Consider the following 23,062-nt stretch of genomic DNA (forward strand, 5'->3'; position numbering starts at 1 on the left):
CCTGCTATTCACCCCCTCTTTCCCATCCCCCATGCCATCTTAGATTATTTAGTGTTCCACCCTCACCCTGCTAATTATTCTTCTGATTACTATAATAGTGAATATTATAATAGTAAATAGAGTTCACTACAGAGAATTAAACGTAACATTTCTCTACATAGGAATACAGATAATTAGATCTCACTGAGGCCCTTAAAAAGGCAGATTTAAAAATTATAAGTTTTCTTTCTTTCCCCTCTGTATCTTATTTACCTTTTCAGGTTTCTCTCGATTTTTGTGGTTGGATATCAAACTTTCCATTTAGCCCTGGTCTTTTCTGTGCAAATACCTGGAATTCTTCAATTTTGTTGAATGCCCATACTTTCCCCTGGAAATATATAGTCAGTTTTGATGGGTAGTTGATCCGTGGTTGCAGGCCCAGCTCTCTTGCCTTTCTGAATATTGTATTCCACGCCTTGCGGTCTTTTAGTGTTGAGGCTGCCAGATCCTGTGTGATCCTGATTGGTGCTCCTTGATATTTGAATTGTTTCTTTCTGGCTTCTTGTAAGATTTTTTCTTTTGCTTGGAAACTCTTGAATTTTGCAATGATATTTCTTAGTGTTTTCCTTTCTTGATCGAATGTAGTGGGTGTTCTATGGATCCTTTCAATGTCTATGTTGCCCTCTTGTAGGACTTCAGGGCAATTTTGCTGAATTATTTCTGTTAGTATGGAGTCCAGGTTTCTATTAATTTCTGGTTTTTCTGGAAGACCGATTATTCTCAAATTGTCTCTTCTAGACCGGTTTTCTTGGTCTGTCACTCTCTCATTGAGATATTTCATGTTTCCTTCTATTTTTTCAGTCTTTTGGCTTTGTTTTATTTGTTCTTGTTGTCTTGAGAGATCATTAGTTTCTACTTGCTCAATTCTAGCCTTTAGGGATTGATTTTCGGCTATAATCTTTCGGTTTTCGGCCATAATCTTCTGGTTTTCGGCCATAATCTTCTGGTTTTCGGCCATAATCTTCTGGTATTCCTTTTCAATCTGGTCATTTCTGGAGTTCAATTTGCTTATCAGTTCATTTGGTTTCTGAGCCTCACTTTCCAATTGCATGATTCTACCTTTTAAAACAGTTATTTTCTTGCCAGATCTCTTCCATTTTCCTCAAAATCTCAGTTTTGAACTCTTCCATAGCTTGTGAGGAGTTTTCCTTATTTGAGGAGGGTCCGGATGCTTGTTTGTTCTCCTCCTCTGTTTGCTCGGTTGTCTGGATTTTCTCTGTGTAAAAGCTGTCGAGTGTTAAAGACTTCTTTTTCTTGTTGTTATTCTTTCTCTTCTGAACTTCCTGAGGATGAGTAGCCATCATTACCCCAGCAGCTTCTCAGATTTATCCTCGCGCTCAGTGTCTGTCCTCTGCCGGAGGTTTCTTTACAAGTCTCAGGGCGCTGCTTCCACAGTCGTATACCCATCTGCACAGGTTCCCCACTTAGGCTTTAGTTCCTGGCTGTGTCTGCCTCCACCCACGCCTCCGCAGTGCCTGCGTTCTGCTCAGCCTGCGCTGTGCGCCCAGCGTCCTGCGCCCGCGCTCAGATTTCGCCTGCTTTCTTTGGCTTAATGGGGTCCTAAATCTTGCTGCTCTCAGGAACAGGCCCCGGAGCTGCCAATGACTCGATGGGTGCCCCAAACTTGCTCTATTTCTTTTTAGCTGGCTTCAGAGCTCTAGATCTTGTTTGTGGAGGGGTTGGGGGTGGGGCGGTTGCTCAGCCCGCGATTTAGTGAGAGCCCTTTATAGCCTGGAAATGTCTCGATTCCACGTACCTTCCATGCTGTGCCCTGTTGTGGGGTTCCTCCGTTCGTCTGGACTTGTTTTTATGTCCCCTTGAGGAGTTTTGTGTGTTTTGGTCAGGAGAGGTTAAGAGCTGCTTCTTACTCTGCCGCCATCTTAACCCGGAACCTTATTCATATCTTTTGACCATTTTAACAATTGCTTCTTGAGTTAGTTCAAGCTAGCTGCAGCACTTCTTTGATCATAAGACTATACATCCTTATCCCACCCCAATAAAAAAGCAACCACAATTCAACAAACATTTTTTGCCTCAAGTAAAAATATTCTTGGTTACAACTCTGCTGCAATTATCAACAAAGTTATTAGATATATAAGGATGCAACGTAGGCAACACATACAGTATAAACTTTAATTTCTCAAATATATTACTTTTAGAAAAAAAACATGGTTCTTAAAGAACTGTATTAAATGAATATAATCTTAGGCTTTCTGGCTTGTGTTTCAATATTTAAAAAAAGAATTTAGGTAAAATTTTAATGGGAAATTATAATTTCAAGTATTGGATAGGGTTATTATTTCCTTTTTTTAGGTGAGAAAATTGTTACTGAGGAAGAACTAGTTGAAATATCTGAAATTACGCCGAATCTATCTGGTTCAGTATTGAGGTCAACCGTCAGAAATCTGATTGAAGACATTGAAAAGCGGATAGACCAAAAAGAAATCTTCATTGAATTTTTGGTAATTGTGCAAATGATACTCAAAGTTTATACACATATGTGTTCTTTACATCTGAGATGGAAGGTAACTTCAATAATTCTTTCTTGAATTCTTGGCCTCTCAATTGGTAATTCTTTCTATGGTAAGGGATACAGGGTTTAAAAAAAAAGCCTACCTTACTTTACTGGTTTATTACTATCATTTTTATGTGTATGAAAAGAATAGTTTTAGAGAATTTAATATTACTATTTTTGATTATCCTATGAAAATAAAGACTTGTTGGGCCATGGACATCTTGATAGAAACCTATCATTTTTCAGTCCTCTTATGAACAGAGTACTAAGGCTACTAAATATATGATTTTTAAAATTCACTGTAAATGTTTAACAGTAGACTAAATGAATTATGAAAGATGGAGAATATTCAGGGATGTGCTAGAAAATGTTTAACTGAGTCCCCTCTTCAAATGTAGGCAAGACTTTTTAGATTTTGTAGGCTTTTTGTAGGCAAATTTTTTAGTTTAATCTGCATTATTAACACTTTCTCCATCACTTACATCTAAACAGTCAAGAAAAAAATTAAGCAAGACATGATTTGTGGCATTTCCTTGTTTCCCAGATTTAAATTCTCACTCTGAAAATTTAACAATCAGTTATCCTGAGCCAATATGAGCTGAATCCAGCACACCCTGACTGAATGTCTTAGTAGAATAAATTTACGGTTCTCACTTTTCAAAAATGGGTTACAGGGATTAGTAATCCTATGTCAAAAGTTAATCTTTTGTTGTAGGGGAGAAATCATCATTCTTGTTCTTTTTTATTTTTAGACTTTAGACAACACAGAGCTACATGATGAATGCATCTTGGGAAATAATCCAGAAAACAGAGACAAAAACCGATATCGAGATATTATTCCATGTAAGCAGATCAATTTTCATAATTTTTTTCAATTTAGTTTTGGAAAGACTAAAAAACCAGGGACTTTATAGTCCAGGAGATTAGAAGTGGAACCTGGAAATCATCTTCAGTCATTGGTGATACACTTTTACCTAGTAGAACTGACTGATTATAAAAGTAGTATTATATCCTTCAAGACCAGATGACTGATTTCATTAGATCATTGAACTAGAGTGGTAGAGACTTAAGAGTCCAATACTACTCCTTTTAGAGATAAAGAAACTGAACAGTGATTAATATGACCTACCCAAGGTCACATAATTTTAGAGATGGCATTTGAACCCAGGCCCTGAATCCATTGCTATTTGTTTTTCTACCACACTGATTCTTGAGTTCCTTCCTGTGCCACTAAGTTATAGTGAATACCATACAATGAACAATCCCATTAAAGTTCCTCATGGAAAGCATCTTACTTTGGAATTTCTGTCCCTATTTGTACAAATTAGCCCCTGGGGAAATTGCTTCTGACAAAAAATGCCAAAGTCAAATGGGTCATGATAATTGAACCCTCAGAATGGTACAATGTAAAGAAATGTAGGGGGGGGGGACCTGAACTCCTTTAGTCCAGGCTGAATTATTTCTTCATGCAAAGAAATAATCTTCAAGAAGAACCAGTGCCATGCAAGAGAAAAAATATACCTGGGGGAAAGCAATGAAAACTAAAGATTAATCAGAAATAATGAAAAGAAGATTGAAATTTTACACCAACACATTAAAAAGAGAAAATTTGGGTTTATAATTAATGGGATGCCCTAAAAGTCAGAAAGTCCCATTTGGGTTCAATATCCCTTGTGATGCATATGACCTAAGGCAAATTACTTAACCTTTCATTGCCCCAGGCTACTCTCTTAAGTTATTGGCAAGTTGCTTATCTATATCAATGGAAGGAGTATCCTCTGTAAGTTCCCATATCAGGAGTTTTCAATTATGAAATTGCAGACCTGGACAAAACAAATCACATTAAAACTGTATACACTTCATCATGTTTCTTTTGTTCTTAATTAAGTTTTATTTTCAGACCCCTCTTTGCACACATGCACCCTTATCATCAATTGAGAAAACCAGAAAAACAAAAACCACTCTAATAATCATGTATATTAGTCAAGCATAAAAAATACCCATATTGGCCTGTCCAATAAAACCCCATACAAAACAAATCTTGATGTGTATTTTGAATTCATTACCTCTCTATTAGATGACAAGCAATGCATTTCCTCTTGAGTGTCTGTTATTATGCTTAGTTTTTTTGTTAAAGTTCCAAAATCTTTGGAAGTTGTTTGCCTTTATAATATTGCTTTTATCATACAAATTATTCCCTGGTTCTTCTTACTTTAGTTGACATCATTTGATATACATCTTTCTGGGTTTTTTCTGGAACTATCGCCTTCATTATTTCCTATTTTACAGTAAAAAGTATTTATCACATATATATGCCAAAACTTGTCTATTCCCCACCTGATAGGCATCAACTCAGTTTCTAATTCTTTGTTACTACAAAAAGAGCTGCTAGCAATATTTTGGTAAAGTGTATCTCTTTCCTCCTTGTTGGATTTTTTTGGGGTGTAGGCCTAGTAGCAGTATCCCTGGGTCCAACAGTTTGCATAATTTAATATTTTGTCAGGCATAATTCTGAATTTCTTTCCATAGTAGCTAGACAAGTTCATAGCTCAACCAATAATGCATACATGTACATTTTCCAAAAGTTTCTCCAGAATTTGTAAATTTCTTTTTTTGTCAACTTTTCCAATTTTGATTTGTCAATGATCAGTATGAGGTGGTACCTCAGTGTTGTTTTATTAAGCATTTTCTCTATTTAGTGCTTTAGAGAATTTTTCATTTGGCCATTCACTGATAGCTTGGATTTCTTCTCTTGAAGAAAATCTTTAAATCTTTTGACCATTTTTCAATTGGACAATAGAGAGCTTTACCTTTTTACTACATAACTGGTTTAGCTTTACCTTTTTACTACATAACTGGTTTAGAAGTAACTTGAAGAAATTATCAGTGCCTATTAAAGTACTGGGTACATAAAGGATGCTTTATAACTGATGGATCTAGTCTAATTCTAAATCTGTAGGCAGTTGAATTTCTAAGCTGATAAGCTTAGATAAACTAAGCTGATACTTGCCTCTCCTTTTTTAAAATTAAAGTTTGCAAATTTGGCATCTTTTTATTCATTAGTTTGAGAATTTGTTCACTGAATTAATTAGACCAGAATACAGTATAGTCTTCTACAGGTCTATAGAAAAAAATTCTTAGATTTCTGGAACATTAATATACTTAAAATCAATTAGCACTTTAATGTATAAAGTTTTTGATGACAATAGAAAAATTATATTTAAAAGACAAATACTTATTAGAAATTTGGATTCTATATTTTTCTGTTTCTGTGTGGAAAAGATGATAGAACACGGGTTTCAATTGGACAAACCCAGGATTATATCAATGCAAATTATATCCGAATATCGAATTCAGGAGAAGAATACTTCTACATTGCAACCCAAGCACCCCTACCAGGAACCATGGAAGACTTTTGGCAAATGGTTTGGGAAAATAAGTCTAATGTCATTGCCATGATAACCAAAGAGATGGAGGATGGAATCATCAAATGTCACCCTTATTGGCCTATTTCTCTGAATAAGCCATTAGATCTTCAACACTTTATTATTGAATTGGAGAATTCCCAGATTCTGGAGGCTTTTATAATTCGAATGTTTAAAATTGTTAACAAGGTGAGTCACTACACATACAGACATACATCAAACTACCTCTAAGAATAGTCAATATATACTTCTGCTTATTAGTAAACACATCCACATTTGAAGTTTGGGGATTTGGAGATTAATAGATAATTGGATTAAAAAAATAAGGCTTCTATTTTCTAACTGATTCTATGACCCTCCCAAACCCCATGCCACAGTGTCATGGAAACCTAGATTTAAGATGAATCAACGTGATCATTAACTGACAAGCAATTACTAAGTCCCAATATTTGCTAGATTCTAAGGTAAGTCCTGAAGATACAAAGACAAGAAATTAAAATCTCTGTTCTCAGTGAGCACATCTTCTATTGGCATTAGTCTATGCATTGATAAGTTTATGTTGTATGCATATTTTATGTATTTATGAAATATTCATATATTATTATTTAGCTAGGTGGAACAATTGATAGACTACTGAGTCTGAAGACAAGAAGACTCATGTTCTTCCTTCAAATCTGGCCTCAGATTCTTCCTACAATCTTCCTAGAACCACTGTGTGATTCTGGGCAAGACATTTAATCCTATTTGCCTCAATTTCTTCATCTGTAAAATGAGTTGGAGAAATATATGGCCAAACCCTCCAGTATCTTTGCCAAGAAACCCCCAAAAAGATATTTGGAGTTGGATATTTCTGAAACGACCTAACAAACAAACAAATGGAATAAATACAAAAGCAATACAAGTAGAGAGGGAGGGTACCAATATTTGGCATAAAGATACTTGAGTGCAGTCCAGAAGGAAGTGGTAAATGCTATGAAATGGAGTTGGTGAAATGTGTAGCTGGCAATCTGTGCAGGAGGTGGAGTACTTTGTGTGAGAAGAAGAGAGAAGACCCGAAATGCAGAGTCCAGAAAGGAAAGTATTGTATAACTAGACTGAAAAAACTAACTGGGGCCATGTTGTGAAGGATTAAAAAAAAACCCCAACTAAATAGCAGAGCTTATCCTAGGGAAAATAGGGAACCATTTTAGTTTATTAAGTGGGTAGAGAACATTTAAAAAAATTTTAATCAACTTTTATACAAAATGTTAATACAAAGGATATTGTGCTGGGAAGGCTGAGGTCTCAGGTAGCTTTAGAGTCTGTCAAAGAAAGTCCAGGAACATGGCAGCCTGCACTGTGTGGTTGATTCATTGTAGGTGAGCAGTGCCTCTTGGGCAGCCTGGACTCCTTCATAAACCAGCAGTTTTTCAGACTCTTATGATGTAACAAGATACCCAGCACAACTTGAGGTTCGTGGCAATGGTAGAAATTTGTGTTCCAGGTGACAGAAAATTTCAACAGGGCCTGTCTGGTCCATCTGGAGACTTTTTTCCCCACCTCTAGCTTCTTAGGATTCTTATGTCCTTCAAGGTGGCGCTGACAACTGTTAACATGGTGTGTGGTCTGTCCAGATGGTCAGGTCCAGGGATTCTCTTGGAGCAAGTTAGAGAGTTCCTGCTTCATCAGGATCCATTCCTCCTGCCAGGTCTGCTCTTCTGTCTGCTCTCTCTCAGGTACATCCTTCCAGAGGAGGAGCCAAGTCTGGCTGGCTCCAATCTTATCCATTTGAGAGGGGATAGAATATGAAACTTGGAGAAAAGTTCTGGATTGAAACCATGTTCCCTGGGCTAATAAAACCTTCTCTAATCCTTTTGTTGTTGGTCATCTCATCTGCAGAATGAGCATAATAGTGATGAAAATTAGAACCTATGTCAGATTTTCAGTTTTTCAAAGTGCTTTGAATATATGATCTCATCTGTTCCTTCTGACAACAACCCTGCAAGGTTGGTACTGAAGCGGTACTTATTTTGTAGCTGAGAAAACTGGGACACAGACTGGCAAAAGTGACTTCCCCATGATCATATAACTGAGGTTAGAGTTTCTGAGGTGGTATTTGACTCTAGGAACTCCTGATCCCAAGTTCAGAGCTCTCTCTACTCTACCAAGCCAATAATTACATCACCTCATGAAGGGTTGTAGTTAAGACAGGATGGAATTATATATACAAATCACTTTGTAAACCTTAGGGTGCTATATAAATTTCAATGATTAATATTATTATTAATATTGTGGTTATGGTTGTTATTTCAACTTAGTATTTTCTTTTAGGATAGCAGGTCAAAGGGACACCTCCATTAATTAAGATAACATATCCAATTTTTAAATAGCAAAATGAAAAACAAAGAGTATTTGTCTTTAAAATTTTTTTATTATATTTTTCTTTTCTGGATTATAGGTAGATACAATTTTTAATAATCATTTTCTGACATTTTGCGATCCATGTTTTCTCCTTCCCTACTTCTCTTCCCCACTCCTTGAGATGGCAGGTAATATGATATAGGTTATATGTGTATGTCATGCAATATAGATTTCCATTTTCATTGCATTGTGAAAGAACACACATGCCACTTATGAGAAAAAACTCATAAAGGAAATAAGGCAAAAAATGGTACGCTTTAGTGCATTAACACTCTATCTGTTCCTTGTATGACTGTGGATACCCTTATTAAGTGGATTTATAAAATGCATTATTTAGTGATGGTTCTGATTGGTGGAATTACTTTTGAACATTATCCAATGAGTCCAAGTTGAAGATTGTTATAAACAGCTGAACACAGGATACTTTTATATATCCATGTTTAAATGGAAGGGTTCTTAAGCTACTTTACTATCTGTTTCATTAGAAAATCTTGACAATAATGAGGTATGGATGAGTTTTGATAATGGATTGAGAAGGAGAATTGAGGAAATTAAATATACTCATAAAATTTAAAAGATATTATGATAGAGGGGATAGAGCACCGACCTTTAAGTCAGGAAGGCCTGAGTTCTAGTCTTGCTTCCCACACATTCTAGTGATGTGACCCCAGGCAAATCGTTTAACCTCTAAATTCTCTAGTCAACTCTCTAAGACTAAGTTGCATAGAAGGTGCTGACTGGCATTTAAGGAGGGCATTTCATCATGCAGATTTCCCAATGCTAATGGACATAGGTCTGATCTCTTTTCTCTCTATATAAAATTTTAATAGATATCAGTCTATTTTACCATTTAGAATAACAGGCTCTTATATTCACTATGGTAAGGAATCCTGAAGGTTCTCTTACCAAATGGGAGACTGAATCCCCAAAGGGGATACATCTTAACCAAGACACATAGGTAGTGCTGAAGACCTAAGCTTCTTTCCAATATGGCCCACTGCTTCATGGTTCCTTCATTTTCATTAGAAATGAATACCTTTTCGGCATTAGATTAGGAATTAGAATCTCTGGATTCTAAACCTAACTTTGCCACTTAGTAGCTTTTATGGATTTTGGCAATCCATAATCTTTGAGTCTCAGGAAAGCATTTGTTGATAGAATGAATGTAAGAATATATTTGAGCGCCTGGAAGATAGACAAGTAACAGGGGCCAGATACTTTCTAGTATGCTATTTGCTAGGCATGAGGCCATCCAACTGGGACTTGGTTTTCTAGGATACTTACTCAAAGTATATTTCATCACATGGAAAAGAGAAAGCTGACTTGAGAAGAAGAGGAAGGAGATAAAAAGAAATGTAAACCTGAAGAGCATGAGATGCAGTGATTGAGAGTTCTGAGTTACTAGATTTTATGGATTTGGGCAATCCATAACCTTTTGAGTCTCAGGAATACATTTGTTGATAGAATGAATGTAAGAATATATTTGAACGCCTGGAAGATGGACAAGTAACAGGCCAGATACTTTCCAGTATGCTATTTGCTAGGCATGAGGCCATCTGACTGGGACTTCATTTCCTAGGATACTTATTCAAAGTGTATTTGGAAAAGAGAAAGCCAACCTAAGGAGAAGAGGAAGGAGATAAAAAGCAAGGCAGACTTGAAGAGGATGAGATGCAGTGATTGAGAGTCCTGAGTTACTGAGGGTAGTTATTCCAGAACAGAATGGAATGTTTACTTCTAGACATTGATGGGCCCAAGAAAAAAAGGTGATAGAGAGGCAGAGACTGCTATAGCTGTAGCCAGAAAAGAGTAATAGCCTTAGACCAAAAGTGCTATTTCCCTAGTTTTCAAACACAAAACCTCCTTTCTAGACCCTACTTAGGAAAACCTATTAATCAGTATCAATCAATAAATATTAAGTACGCACTCTGTGTCAGACACTGTGCTAAGCTCAAGGAGATACAAAAAGAGACAAAAGACAGCCCCTGCCCTAACAGAAGGTAGAATCTAATGGGGGAGACAGCACTCAATTAAATATTTACAATTTAAGCTATGTATAAGATTACATAGGAAATAATTAATGGAAGAAAGCCACTGGAATTATAAAACATTGAGGAAGACTTTAAATGAGATTTTAGTTAGGAATTAAAGGGAAACTAGGGAAGTCATTAGGTGGAGATGAGGGGGGAAGCATTTTAGGTATGGGAGACAGCCAGAGAAAATGCCTATAACTGAAAAATGAAGCCTACTGTTCATGGAACAGCAAGGGGGCCAGGGTTGATAGATCATAGAGAACATGGTGGGGAGGAAGCAGTAAAGAGCCTGGAAAGGAGGAGGGGGTTGGCTTATGAAGGTCTTTGAGTATCAAATAGCATTTTGTATTTGTTACTAGAGTAGACAGGGAACCAATGAGGTTTATCAAGTTGGGGTGTGTGACATGGTCATACTTGTACTTAAGGTAAATCACTTAAGTGGTTGATAAGTTCATGGAGTGAAGTAAGAAAAGACTTGAGGCAGGCAGACCCACCAGAAGGCTATTGCAATAGTCCAGACATGAGGTGATGAGAACCTGAACTAGATGGGCAGCACTGTTAGAAGAGAGAAGAGTGTGTATTTGAGAGATATTGCAAAGGTAAAATCAATAGGCATAAAGAACAGCTAAGATGTGTGTGTGTGTGTGTGGGAGGGGTTTGTGCTAAGAGATAGTGAGGAGTCCAGGATAAATTCTAAGTTGGGAGCCTGAGGGACTGAAGTAACAGCATTATCTTAGACAATAAGGTTTATTTTGGACATAATGAATTTAAGATGTCTACTGAACATTTAGTTTGAGATGTCAGAATGACAGTTGGAGATGTAAGATTGTAATTCAGCAGAAAATTAGGGGTGGATAAGATTTAAGAATCATGAACATAGAGATGGCAATTAAATCCATGGGATTTGAGATCCCCAAGTGAATTAATACAGAGGGAGAAAGGAAGAAGGTACGGGAGGGTGCCTGGGGTTAAAGGGTATGATCTGGAGGAAGACTCAGAAAAAAGAGATATAGAAAGAGTAATTAGATATATAGGAGGAGAACCAGGAAAGAGTGATGTCTCAAAAAACTAGAAAAAAACAAGTATCAAAGAAATGCTGTCAAAGGCTAGAGAGAGGTCAAGAAGAATGAGGATTGAAAAAAGTTACTTGATTTGGCAACTTTGGAGAGAGTAGTTTCAATGGAATGACAAAGTGGGAAGTCACTTTGTGAGGAGTTAAGAAGAGAGAAAGAGAAAAGAAAAAGCACTTAGCTTTTGGAAGAGTTTAGCCAAATAGGGCAGCAGAGATGTAGGATGACAACTAAGGGGGGACGGAAGGATGCAGTTAGGGTTTTTTTGAGGATAAAGGAGATGTAGGGATGTTTGTAGGTAGAAATAAATGAACAAATAGAGAGGGAGAGATTGAAAATAAGTGGAAGAATGGGACTGACATGGGGAGCAAGTTTTTGGAGGGGATGAGATGGATTGGGGATCATTTTAACAAACAGAAGGGTCAGCTTTGAAATCGGAGTATGGCTACTTTTTCATGTAAAACAGGAATGAAGGAAATGAGGTAGTGGCAGAAAGTATATGAAAGAAGGAAGAAAAGTTAGGAAGTTAAGGAAGGAAATTAAGGAAGGAAAAGAGAATCATCTGCAGGTACCAGATTTTTTAAACTTTATTTAATTAACTTAAAATATTTTCCCATGCTTACATGATTCATGTTCTTTCCCTCCCATAGCTGATGAGCAATTCCACTGGGTTTTATATGTGTCACTGATCAAGACCTATTTCCATATTATTGATATTTGCAGTAGGGTAATCGTTTAGCATCTACATCCTCAATCATATTCCCCACTGACCCATATGATCAAACAGTTGTTTTTCTTCTGTTTCTGATCCCAGAGTTCTTCCTGTGAAAGTGGATAGTGTTCTTTCTCATAAATCCCTCAGAATTGTACTGGATCATTGCATTGCTGCTAGTAGAGAAGTCTGTTACATTGGATTGTTCCACAGGGCATCAATGCCTGTGTATAAGGTTCTCCTAATTCTGCTCCTTTCACTCGGCATCAATTCCTGGAGTTCATTCCAGTTCACATGGAATTCCTCCAGTTCATTATTCTTTTGAGCACAAAAGTATTCCATCACTAACAGATACCACAATTTGTTCAGCCATTCCCCAATCAAAGGGCATCCCCTCATTTTCCAATTTTTGCTACTACAAAGAGCATGGCTATAAATAATTTTGTACAAGTCTTTTTTCCCTATGATCTCTTTGGAGTACAAAACCAGCAGTGGTATGGCTGGATCAAAGGGCAGACAACCTTTTAAAGCCCTTTGGGCATAGTTTCAAATTGTCATCTAGAATGGTTGGATCAATTCACAACTCCACCAGCAATGTATTAATGTCCCAATTTTGCCACATCCCCTCCAACATTTATTACTTTCCTTTGCTGTCATGTTAGTCAATTTGATAGATGTGAAGTGCAGGTATCAGTATTTCATAGGAAAGGGACTTAATATCCAAAAATCAATGCTGGCATGCAAGACTTTTTCTTATTTCATATGATCCTTGGGTCGCTATTTTAAGACTGGAAAGGAACTTAGATGTTATCTTGTTCTTATCCTCTCCTTTCCTTCATCCCTAGGACTGTCATATGGAAGAGGGATTATTTGGCCTCAGAGAGAAAAAAAGAAACTTTCAGTGGAAGTTACAACTAGGCAAACTAAGACCTGATATTAATTACATGAAAACTAGGCTTGTATATAGTAGTGGGGATGCCTGGAGAAGCCTTGGTTTACCTGTCTTAAAGGTCTTCAAGCAGAGGGCTAGGTGACCACTCATTGTGTATATTTTAGTGGGGATTTCTTCATCTATGGTTTGGAGTAGATGGTCCCTGATGTTTATTCCGACTCTCAAATTCTGTTATTTTCTAGAAGTTTGAGTCGATCTCCCTATTGTTGATCGCTTAAATTTAACCTTTTTATATCTCATTTGTATATACTTTACATGTTGTCTCTCCCATTAGGCTGTGAGCTTTTTGAAAGCAATGACTATTAAAAAACCTTTACTTATTATCTTAGTATCTTATTATCTAAGACCGAAAGATAGGTACAAGGTAAATAGAGTTAAATGGCTTGCTCAAGGTCACACAGCTGGGCAGATTCCTTCTGACTCTAGACCTGCCTGGCACTCTATCCACTGAGCAACCTGACTGCCCCAAGGACTATCTTCTGCTTTTTCTTTGTGTCCCTAGCATAGTGCCTGGCATGTGTTCATTGATTAATAAATGTCTATTGACTAATATTAACTGCCCCAACTACTTCATCAAGTGATCCTCACAATAAAGTAACTGGTACAAAGGTGCTTTGTGAAGGTACAAAGGGAATGAATTGAGATCCCTAATCTAAGCGATAATGATGGTATTTCTCTTGCAGACAGGATCTGTTCACTTTGTGCATCAGATACAATTTATGAACTGGCCAGACCATGGCATCCCCACATCCTATGAAGCCTTTGTAAGTTATGTCCGCTACATGAAGAAGATCCATGAGACGGGACCCATCATCGCCCACTGCAGTGCAGGTATAGGGAGAACTGGGGTCCTCCTGTGTATGGATGTTGTGCTTCACGCCCTTGAAAAAGACTTAGAGGTAAGTACTGCTCTCCACCCCACCCCTCCATCTATATGATAAAGCCAGTGCAGTGGAAGAGTGTTGATGTGTTTTGGAATCAAAGTCCTGGATTGAAATCCATGCTCTGCCACTTATTATCTATGTGACCATATTACAAGTGGCTTTGGAACCTCTCTAATTTGGAAGAGTTTACTGGATGATATTTCAGGTCATTTCCAACCTTAAAGTGATGATCCTTTCTTATAAAAGTTATATTTGACACCCAGAGGTTTTCAGGGGGTTTTCTAAAATAATGTTGGTGATATGAATATTATATCTTGGGAAATCTACTTAAATTATGATCCCACTGTATTGCGTAGCAAAGTACAGATCAACATAACTTTAACTAGGGTGGACATCTGGGGCTTTGTTTTAAGATGCTGAATTTACAGGAAACTGACAATAATTGCATTCCTTCAGTAGGACAGGAATATCAGAGTTTAGCACTTGACATGAAGAGTTACTTAAATGGGGTATCAGCAGATAGTGAGCTGGAATGTGCTCCTTTGTTCTATTTTTTCCTCTTCCTCACCCTTTGCATGATGGCCCCCAACCATCTGATATTCCCTTCTATTCACCTGGGGGCATATTTTGTGCTATTTGACCTCAGTGAAAAGATTTGTAGTTATGATTTGGGTGTACTGTCATCCTAGAGGATCCTGACTGTACCCAGCTATCACAACTCTTTTTCTCTCTTTGCTATTTTTCTTCTGCCATGATTTAATTTCTTATCATTTAAGATGGCCATACTGGATATCAGGAATCTTTGATCTCTACTTCAGATCCCATGATATTACCTGAACCCATGGCCTTTGGCAAGAACTGTGAACTAGACCAAGAATACTATACCATGGCTAACGTCCAGTGTATAAGACCACAGAGAGAAAAGGCAAAGGAGAGGGATAAAGCTCAGGTCTGAGTGTCTTGTCTTAGGTACTCTTCAATGGTTTGGGATTCTGAACAATGTCAAACGCTTGCAGAGGGTTCCGCTTAAGGAGTGGTGTATTAGATAAGAGTGCTGTGTTTGGAGTCAAAGAGACTGCTGTTGAAATCTTGCCTCAGATATTTACTAGTTGAATGACCCTAGACAAATCCCTTAAATCTCTGTTTGCTTTGGTTCCCTCAATGAATACAAGAGTAACACCTACATCCTTAGGTTGTTATAAGGATCAAATAAGATAATATTTGTAAAGCACTTAGCATAGTGCCTGGTAAATAGTAGGTGCTATATAAATGTTAAAACAGTAACATATTTTTATTACTTGAGTTAAGTCATTTAGTAAGTATTTATTAAATGCACATTGTATGTGAAGAGCTGATTATTTAAAGGGAAAAAAGGAAATAGTTTCTAACCTCTAAGGAGAGTAGATTTTTTTTAGTTTGTTATGTTTTTTTATTTAGAATATTTTCCCATGGTTACATGATTCATGTTCTTTTCCTCTCTCCAGCCCTCCCCCCCATAGCCAACATGCAATTCCACTAGGTTTTACATGTATCATTTATCAAGACCTATTTCCATATTATTGATAGTTGCACTAGGTTGATTGTTTAGCATATACATCCCCAATAATATCCCCATCAACCCATGTGTTCAAGCAGTTGTTTTTCTTTTGTGTTTCTACTCCCACAGTTCTTCCTCTGAATGTGGAGAGTTTTCTTTCTCATAAGTCCCTCAGCAATGTTCTGGATCATTGCTTTGCTGCTAGTAGAGAAGACCATTATGTTCAATTGTACCATAGTATATCAGTCTCTGTATACAAGAGTAGATTTTTTAAAGGAAATATGTAACTAGAAAGTTAAATGTGAATATATATATATAAAGTAATTTTCAGGAGGAGGGTACTAGTAGTTGGAAAGAGGAAGGCAGGAAAGTTTATGTAGATGATGCTTGTATTAGGAATATCACTATGACTACATGAAGGATGGATGGAACAGAGAGGATACTGGAGGCATGAGATGATTAGGTAGATTAGAAGACTGAAGGCTATTTTATGAGAGGTGATGATTTGATAAGACTGGTGAGTGGGTGGAGAGAAGGATGGATAGATGGATGGATGGATGGTTGGATGGATGGATGGATGTAAGGTACACTATGGAGGTAGGACTGAAAAGACTTGGCAATTGAACGTGAAGAGTTAGGAAGAAAGAAGGTAAGGTGGCAAACATGGTGAATAGAATGGTAGTATGGTGTCTCAGATGGGATAAGGAAAGTTAAGAAGAAGGGAAAGCAGGAAGGGAAAGCTGTAGTTAGAGGTAGAAGGAGGTATAATCACAACTAAGAATGTACTGGTAAATGTTTAGTAACCTCTGATAAAAAACAAAAGTACACCTAATTCATTTTAAAATTGAATTTTCATTTTCTCAATCACTTCAAGTCTAGATAATAAAACAATAACTCAATCCCTGATTCATAATATTTTTCCATTTTTGAGGTATAAATGCTCATGCTGAAAATTAAACAATCAGCCTTTGAAAGCTATTTCAAAGCTATAGTGAGCTGACTTCAAAACACCAATGACAGTACCCCACAAATTTAGCTTGAAGAGTTTATCCTCCTCCTAATCAGTAACTCAGGGGTGTTTTTTAAAGCTATAGCTTCCCATGTAAAGACTTTGGATCTCAGAAATAAGAGACCAAGGAATGGCTGCTGGACTAAACGGAAACAAGACAAAACCAAACCAAACCAAACCCTAAAATCACAATATAGCAAGTGCCTGAGCCCATCATCCCAGATATTCTACTTAGTGGTACATTGGGTTTAAACAACCCTAGGGGAGAGAGGTAATCTAACCCTGGTAGATCTTATGTATTTCAGGCTTTACACTTAACATTTATGGGTGACTTTAAAAAACAGACATCAACAACAACTCATCCAGATGCTCCATCTCTGTAGCTCTGTAGGGGGGAATAGAATGCCCTTGGGATTGATAGTGGGAAGAGAATCTTTTCTTTCCTGTTTCTGCATGATGCAGAAAAAGCTTAAAAGCTACAGATTTACTTACCATCTAAACCCAAGTAGTCAAATAGGGCTGTTGATGAGGCAGTGAGAAATAGAATGACTGCTTCAGCAGAAATGTTTCTGTTTGTTTCTTTGGAGTTCTTCACTCCTTTTTGATTTTGTGGGAAAGAACAAGTTGGTTATGCTAATATAATGTGTAAGTGAACACTTTGATGTGCTGTGAAAGAAAGCATTCATCCACATGGATCACCTGCTGCCTCACTTGTTATGACACAGTTTTTTTATTTGTGTCTGCAAATCATAGGCTTCCAGAGTTGGAGGGGGCCTTAGTCATCCAATCTATTCCCAATAGATTCCCAATAATATAGAAACTACCACATGAGGCCCCTAAGAGAGATTATTTTTGCATCTTTCCAAATTCCTATCATATTGTGTCACCCATAGTAGATAGCAGACAAAAATTTGATGAATTAGTTGTTGATGCCTTGACAGCAATCTATGAGTCAACAGGTGAGGGTACTCCTTCCATGAAACATATCATAACCTCTTGATTTATTTTTGCCCAGTGGTTGGATAGTTGGTGTTGATATGCTTCGACAAATTCTCTATAGACTATTGAAAGTCCTGGAGGCACATGCCTCTAGTTCTTTTACTATTTCATAGATAATAGTGTGATAATGAGGTCACTTACCAAATCTTGCTAGGGAGGTGGTAAAGTTTTGTGGAACGAGTCTTGTATTTGTAGCCCAAGGATCCAGGTTTGGATCTCATTCTGTTGGGACAGTGTGACCTTGAACAAGTCCTTTAAGTTTCTTGGTCTTCTGTTCTCTTATCCTTAAAATGAAGGGGTTAGATTTCATTACCCTCAGATTATTATGAGTTCCAAATCTATGATTCAGTTATATGTCTTCTGAGATCCCCTGATGCTACACAACCTATCAACCTCTTTTTCTGTAACTATATTTTTAGGTGATCTCTTTTATGCAACTTCTCTTGGTCATGTAATTGTTGGTAACACACTGCAGAAAGCTCGCACATGCCATGTATCTTTCCAATGCCCTTGGACCACTTTCTTCTTCTTCTTTTAATCCTTACCTTTGGTCTTAGTATCAAGTCTAAGATAGAAGAGCTGCAAGGGACAGGCAAGTGGAATGGAGTGACTTGTACAGGGTCACCCAAAGAAGTCTTTGAGGCAGGTCTTTTTGATTCTAGGCCTGATTATCCATTGTGCTACCTAGATGTTCCCACTTTGGGTCACTTTCAATTTTTAATGAGATATTTCACACTTTCTTCTATTTTTTTATTCTTTTGATTTTGTTTTATTGTTTCTTGATGTCTCTTGAAGCCATTAGCTTCTATTTGCCCAATTCTAATTTTTAAAGGATGGATTTCTTCCATGACCTTTTGATCTTCCTTTTCCATTTGATCTATTCTAGATTTCATGGAACTTTTCTTCATTGGATTTTTGTGCTTCTTCTTCCAGGAGCTCAATTCTGTTTTTTAGAAAATTCTTTTTTCATTGGATTTTTGTGCCTCTTTTTCCAGTTGACCAATTTTGCTTTTTAAGATTTTTTTCTTTTTTTGCATTAGTTTCATTCCTTTTCCCCATTTTTCTTCCTATTTTTCTTTGATCTGACTTATTTGATTTTTGAATACCTTTTTAAGTTCTTCTAGCACTTGAGACCAATTTCCATTTTTCTTAGAGGGGAATACTTCTTTGTACTCCACATAATAAGAATTGGGGTTCAAATAGACTTGGAACTGCAATTATTTTTGTTGTTTGTTTTTGTTTTTGTCCACATATGTGATTTCACTGACATAGGGAACCCTGACATGAGGGAAGTGCCTACAGAGGCAGAAGAATCCCTGCTCTGTTGTTGATAGCTTTAGAGACTTGCCAGGGGAACAATGAGAGATTAAGTGGCCTACCTATCCTCTCATGGCCATTATGTGTCAAAGTTGAGGCTTGAACTGAAGTCCTCTGGATTCTAATGACAGACCTCTATTCACTACATCATGCTGACTTTCAGCTATGTTATTGGAGTAAGAAGATTTTGTGGGCTAATCCCATAATTTAACCCTTATTTAAAAGATTATTTCTATGAGTTCATCTGCACTGTTCCAAACTGCAGAGTTTTACACACACACACACACACACACACACACACACACACACACACACACTGTTTTTTAAATTTTTCTGATGCCTTATTGAACAATGAATGCTTCATGATTAACTGGCTTGCACGTCTGGAGGTTAAGATGTGAATTCAGATGAATATCTTATTTTCAAAAAAGCTTTCTTTTACTTTTTTAAAGAGTTATTTATGTTTCATGCTTTCCCAAATCTTGTGATTATAGATAGAAATTTCTTAACTAAAATTCTGATTTTTCTTGATGGATTGCATTTTGGATAACCAAAATCTTCACTCTTTCTTTGGAAATGATTGTTAGTCTCAAGTGTGGCATGTTTTGTTACCCCTGAAAATAAGAATTTTCTTTTATTAGTCTATGTGGTCTTCATCCAGAAGAGGTATCCATAGCATGATATTTTCTCTTTGCCCGATTAGAATGTTAGGTCCATAGTTTTTCCCTTCAACTTTGTTAATGTCCAATCAATTTCATCTTCTCACAGTTTGATATCAAGGCTATCGTGACCCAAATGAGAGATCAACGTTGCGGTATGATTCAGACCAAGGTAAGCTCTAACTACAGAGATGGGGCCTGAGTCACAAAACTAAGAAGTCATTTTGATGAATGTTGGGAGAGGAATCTTTTGGACTGGTAGAGTATTTGTATCATCAAAATATAAAGGCTGCTGCCATATTACAAAAGGAATGTTGGTCTGACTTTAGTCAGAGAAGGGCAGTACTTATTCATGACACCTGGAGACAGAAAGCACGGCTCATTAGAAAACAAAATTGTCTTTATGATTGCTCATTTCCCTGCGAATTTCCTGGGCAGACTTTGTTAAGAGTTGGTTTTTCAGGAGTTGCCTTGTTACCACAGATTTTTCTTCAATATATCAAAATTCAGATCAATAAACATTTATGAAGCATTCACTGTGTGCACTATTTGTGATGCTAGGCATATAAAGACAAAAATGAAATAGTCCCTGCCCTCAAGGAGCTTATGCTCTACTGGGCAGATACAAACTGATGTGTATTTGTCATATTGTGCAGATCCTAACCCCTCCATAGAAAAGACAGTTTAAAGAAACTCTATGGTCAAAATACTCTCATGAGGAGACAGCCTTCCAGTAATGTTCCTCCTTGAAGCTAATTGGCTAAATAGGTTCTCAGATTTTAGATCATTACTGGCTTCTCCAGTTTTCAGCATGTTTTCTGCTTTGTTTCATAGTATTGCCTTTGCAGACCTCCATAATGCAAGGAGACATTGGAGTATAACTTCAGTGGAGAAATCATATCTTTATAAATGAAAGAAGGAGGAAAGGCAATTATCCATTTCACTCCTTCTTTCCCAAACCATTTTTATTTGAAACAACTAAATAATTTAAGGAAAGAGAAAGAGGATTGCTTTCATATTTAATGTTAGCTCACTATTTCAGATTCCCAATGGAGATTTATTCTTTTTTTTTTAAAACCCTTGTACTTCGGTGTATTGTCTCATAGGTGGAAGATTGGTAAGGGTGGGCAATGGGGGGAGATTTATTCTTAAAATTCTAGGGTTTGGAAGAACTGTGAGATATCACCTTAGTCTACCTCTCTCTAGTAGTCTGTGCTGAAATAAATCAATCAACAGGCCAACCAACAACCATTTATCAAACTCCTTTCTGCAAAGTCGATCTTTTATGATCTAAGGATCAAATCAACCTCAACCGATGTGTATTTACTTTCTGTTCATTATTATTATTAATTATTCATCATTATTATTAATCATCTTAGTGGTTCCCCCACCCCCCCAAGACATACAGTTTGTAGAGAATTTGGACAAATATGGTCTATCTGCCAACTTTATGGTATTATTGATGAAACCAAAAAAAATTCATGTGCCCTTCCAAATACTTGATATTTTTACTTATTAAAGGTGGAAAACTGATATTTTTACTCTTGTTTTCATGGACATTTAGGAGCAGTATCAATTTTGTTATGAAATTGTGATTCATGTTCTACGAAAAATCCAAACCTCTACACATGGATCCTTGGAATAAGAATGGTTGTTCTTGCATTGCAACTGAAAGTGATCAAGCGGTTTGGTGCCTGTCTCCTCCTCCAAATGGATATTTGCTAGCCTACAGATATAATAACATATTTTTGTTAGTATACTCAAGTACCTTGGTATCTGAAGAATCTCTGAAGGCAGTACAATTAAGGTTGGGGATGAAATAATGCTTCAAAAGAAAGATATTGCCTCATACTTAGTGGTTGCTTTTAATATTAGGACAATGCCACCCTTATCTCAATGGGATAATCATTACAGAAAGTTACTGTGTATTAGCTATGTAGCTGAGAGGATGATGGGGAACAATAAAGAGTCTTAAACATTTTTGGTAAGATTTTATTCAGGAAGGGCAGTTAAAGATCACTAGGTTTTCAGACCATTATTATATACATGTTTTGAGGAGAATTTAAGGCCAATAAACTGCAGGACAACAGCAATTATCCCTTGCAGGTACTTCAAAGAGAATCTTGCTCCTGTTATTTGACTAAAGAGTTGGTATTTCCAGCTGGTTCTTTGAATAACCCAGTCTACAAAAGACCTAATTAGGATGGATTTACTGTATCTAAACAAGGTGGGATACATTTCTAGTTTTCTTCTGTACCCCTCTGAGAGCTTGCTGAGATTTCATGGGGAATATGGAATTTTTGAGGCAGTTACATATACATAAGGAGCAAGAGGATGTAGGAAAAATACAGCAGAGGGTGATCAGAGTTTTCTCCTCCTACATTAGCACACTGAAAAGAACAATCCAAGACTGAAATGGATATTTTCTGTTAAAGTCAAAAAGTAACTACTGCCCAACTTGAGTTCTTTCCCGTTACCACCCTAACACTTTGAGTATTACTCAGCCTCTTGTGCTAGTATCAAAAAGAAAATTTTGGCTTCTTATTCCTTGCCCTTTAGCTGACCAATAATTTTTATTTAAAAATATCATTCCATAATTCTGAATTGTCCACAAGATCTTTTAAGCTATAGATTTTCTTTTTCTCTCTGGGATTTATAATCGTTCATTTCTTCCCTTCTTTTTTCCCCTCTCCTGAAAAACATAGAAGTTTCAATTAGTTGTCTGTTTTCCCAGGGGAAAAAATTGATTTGGATTTCTGAAAAGAAAGACTTGCGAACTTGCTTTTGAAGGATGTAACTACTATTATAATCAGCTTAGATAAGAACTTGTGAATTGATAAAGAATAACAGTGATATTATGTAAAGGACTTTCAGTTCCACACTGTATACTATCATCAATTAAAAAGAATTGATAAAATTCTGTACATTCAAGTGTTATTGATTAGCGATCAGGGTGACTTATGAAACACACGGGGGAAATGCTTGAAGTCACAGTTGTAGATCCTGGGTTCTTAAGAGGCTTAATTGCTTTTCTTAACTGAATGTACACTTGAATTTGCTGATAAAAATGGATGGTTTATAGATAATTTTTTTTCTGCTGGGCATTATACCATGTATGTGTGTGCTTTACAATTTTATGTTAAATCAAATTTATAATTTCATTTATCTTGTTCTGTTAAGTAGTAGTCAGTAGAAGTCTTTAGCTTTAGATATTTATTCAATGTATTTAATAGTCCTCTATTTTTTGTAAAATAATTGTGCTATATGTTCTGTATGACACACTTTTTGTATAGGACTGTTCAAATGGAAATGTGCTATATGTTGTACAAAAGTGCTTTTATTTAGTTGGACCCAGGATTTTTCTTTTGAAGCCAACTTCTGTAATAGATGCTTGGTGTTCTTTTCAGCATATTCATTCCTTAGCTTCGGCATCCTATTTTTACAGCTGGACAAATTTTCAATTTTCCAGGGAAATTAAAGTAGCAACTTTGGAAATATCAACTACATTCAT

The 23,062-nt window shown here is 36.7% G+C and overlaps 1 protein-coding gene across 1 annotated transcript in view; it reads left to right on the top strand.

Annotated features, from left to right (window-relative positions):
* PTPN20 (protein tyrosine phosphatase non-receptor type 20) overlaps positions 1-21,196 on the top strand; it is a 47,959-nt gene extending 26,763 nt beyond the window's left edge. The window contains exons 4-9 of the mRNA XM_044662706.1: positions 2,353-2,501; positions 3,307-3,397; positions 5,837-6,168; positions 13,830-14,045; positions 19,661-19,723; positions 21,116-21,196. Of these exons, the coding sequence (XP_044518641.1) occupies positions 2,353-2,501; positions 3,307-3,397; positions 5,837-6,168; positions 13,830-14,045; positions 19,661-19,723; positions 21,116-21,196 (932 nt within the window). The remainder of the gene's footprint in view (positions 1-2,352; positions 2,502-3,306; positions 3,398-5,836; positions 6,169-13,829; positions 14,046-19,660; positions 19,724-21,115) is intronic.
* The last annotated feature ends 1,866 nt before the right edge of the window (positions 21,197-23,062 follow it).

The sequence above is a fragment of the Gracilinanus agilis genome, chromosome 2 (genome assembly GCF_016433145.1).
Source record: "Gracilinanus agilis isolate LMUSP501 chromosome 2, AgileGrace, whole genome shotgun sequence".
Lineage (NCBI taxonomy): Eukaryota > Metazoa > Chordata > Mammalia > Didelphimorphia > Didelphidae > Gracilinanus > Gracilinanus agilis.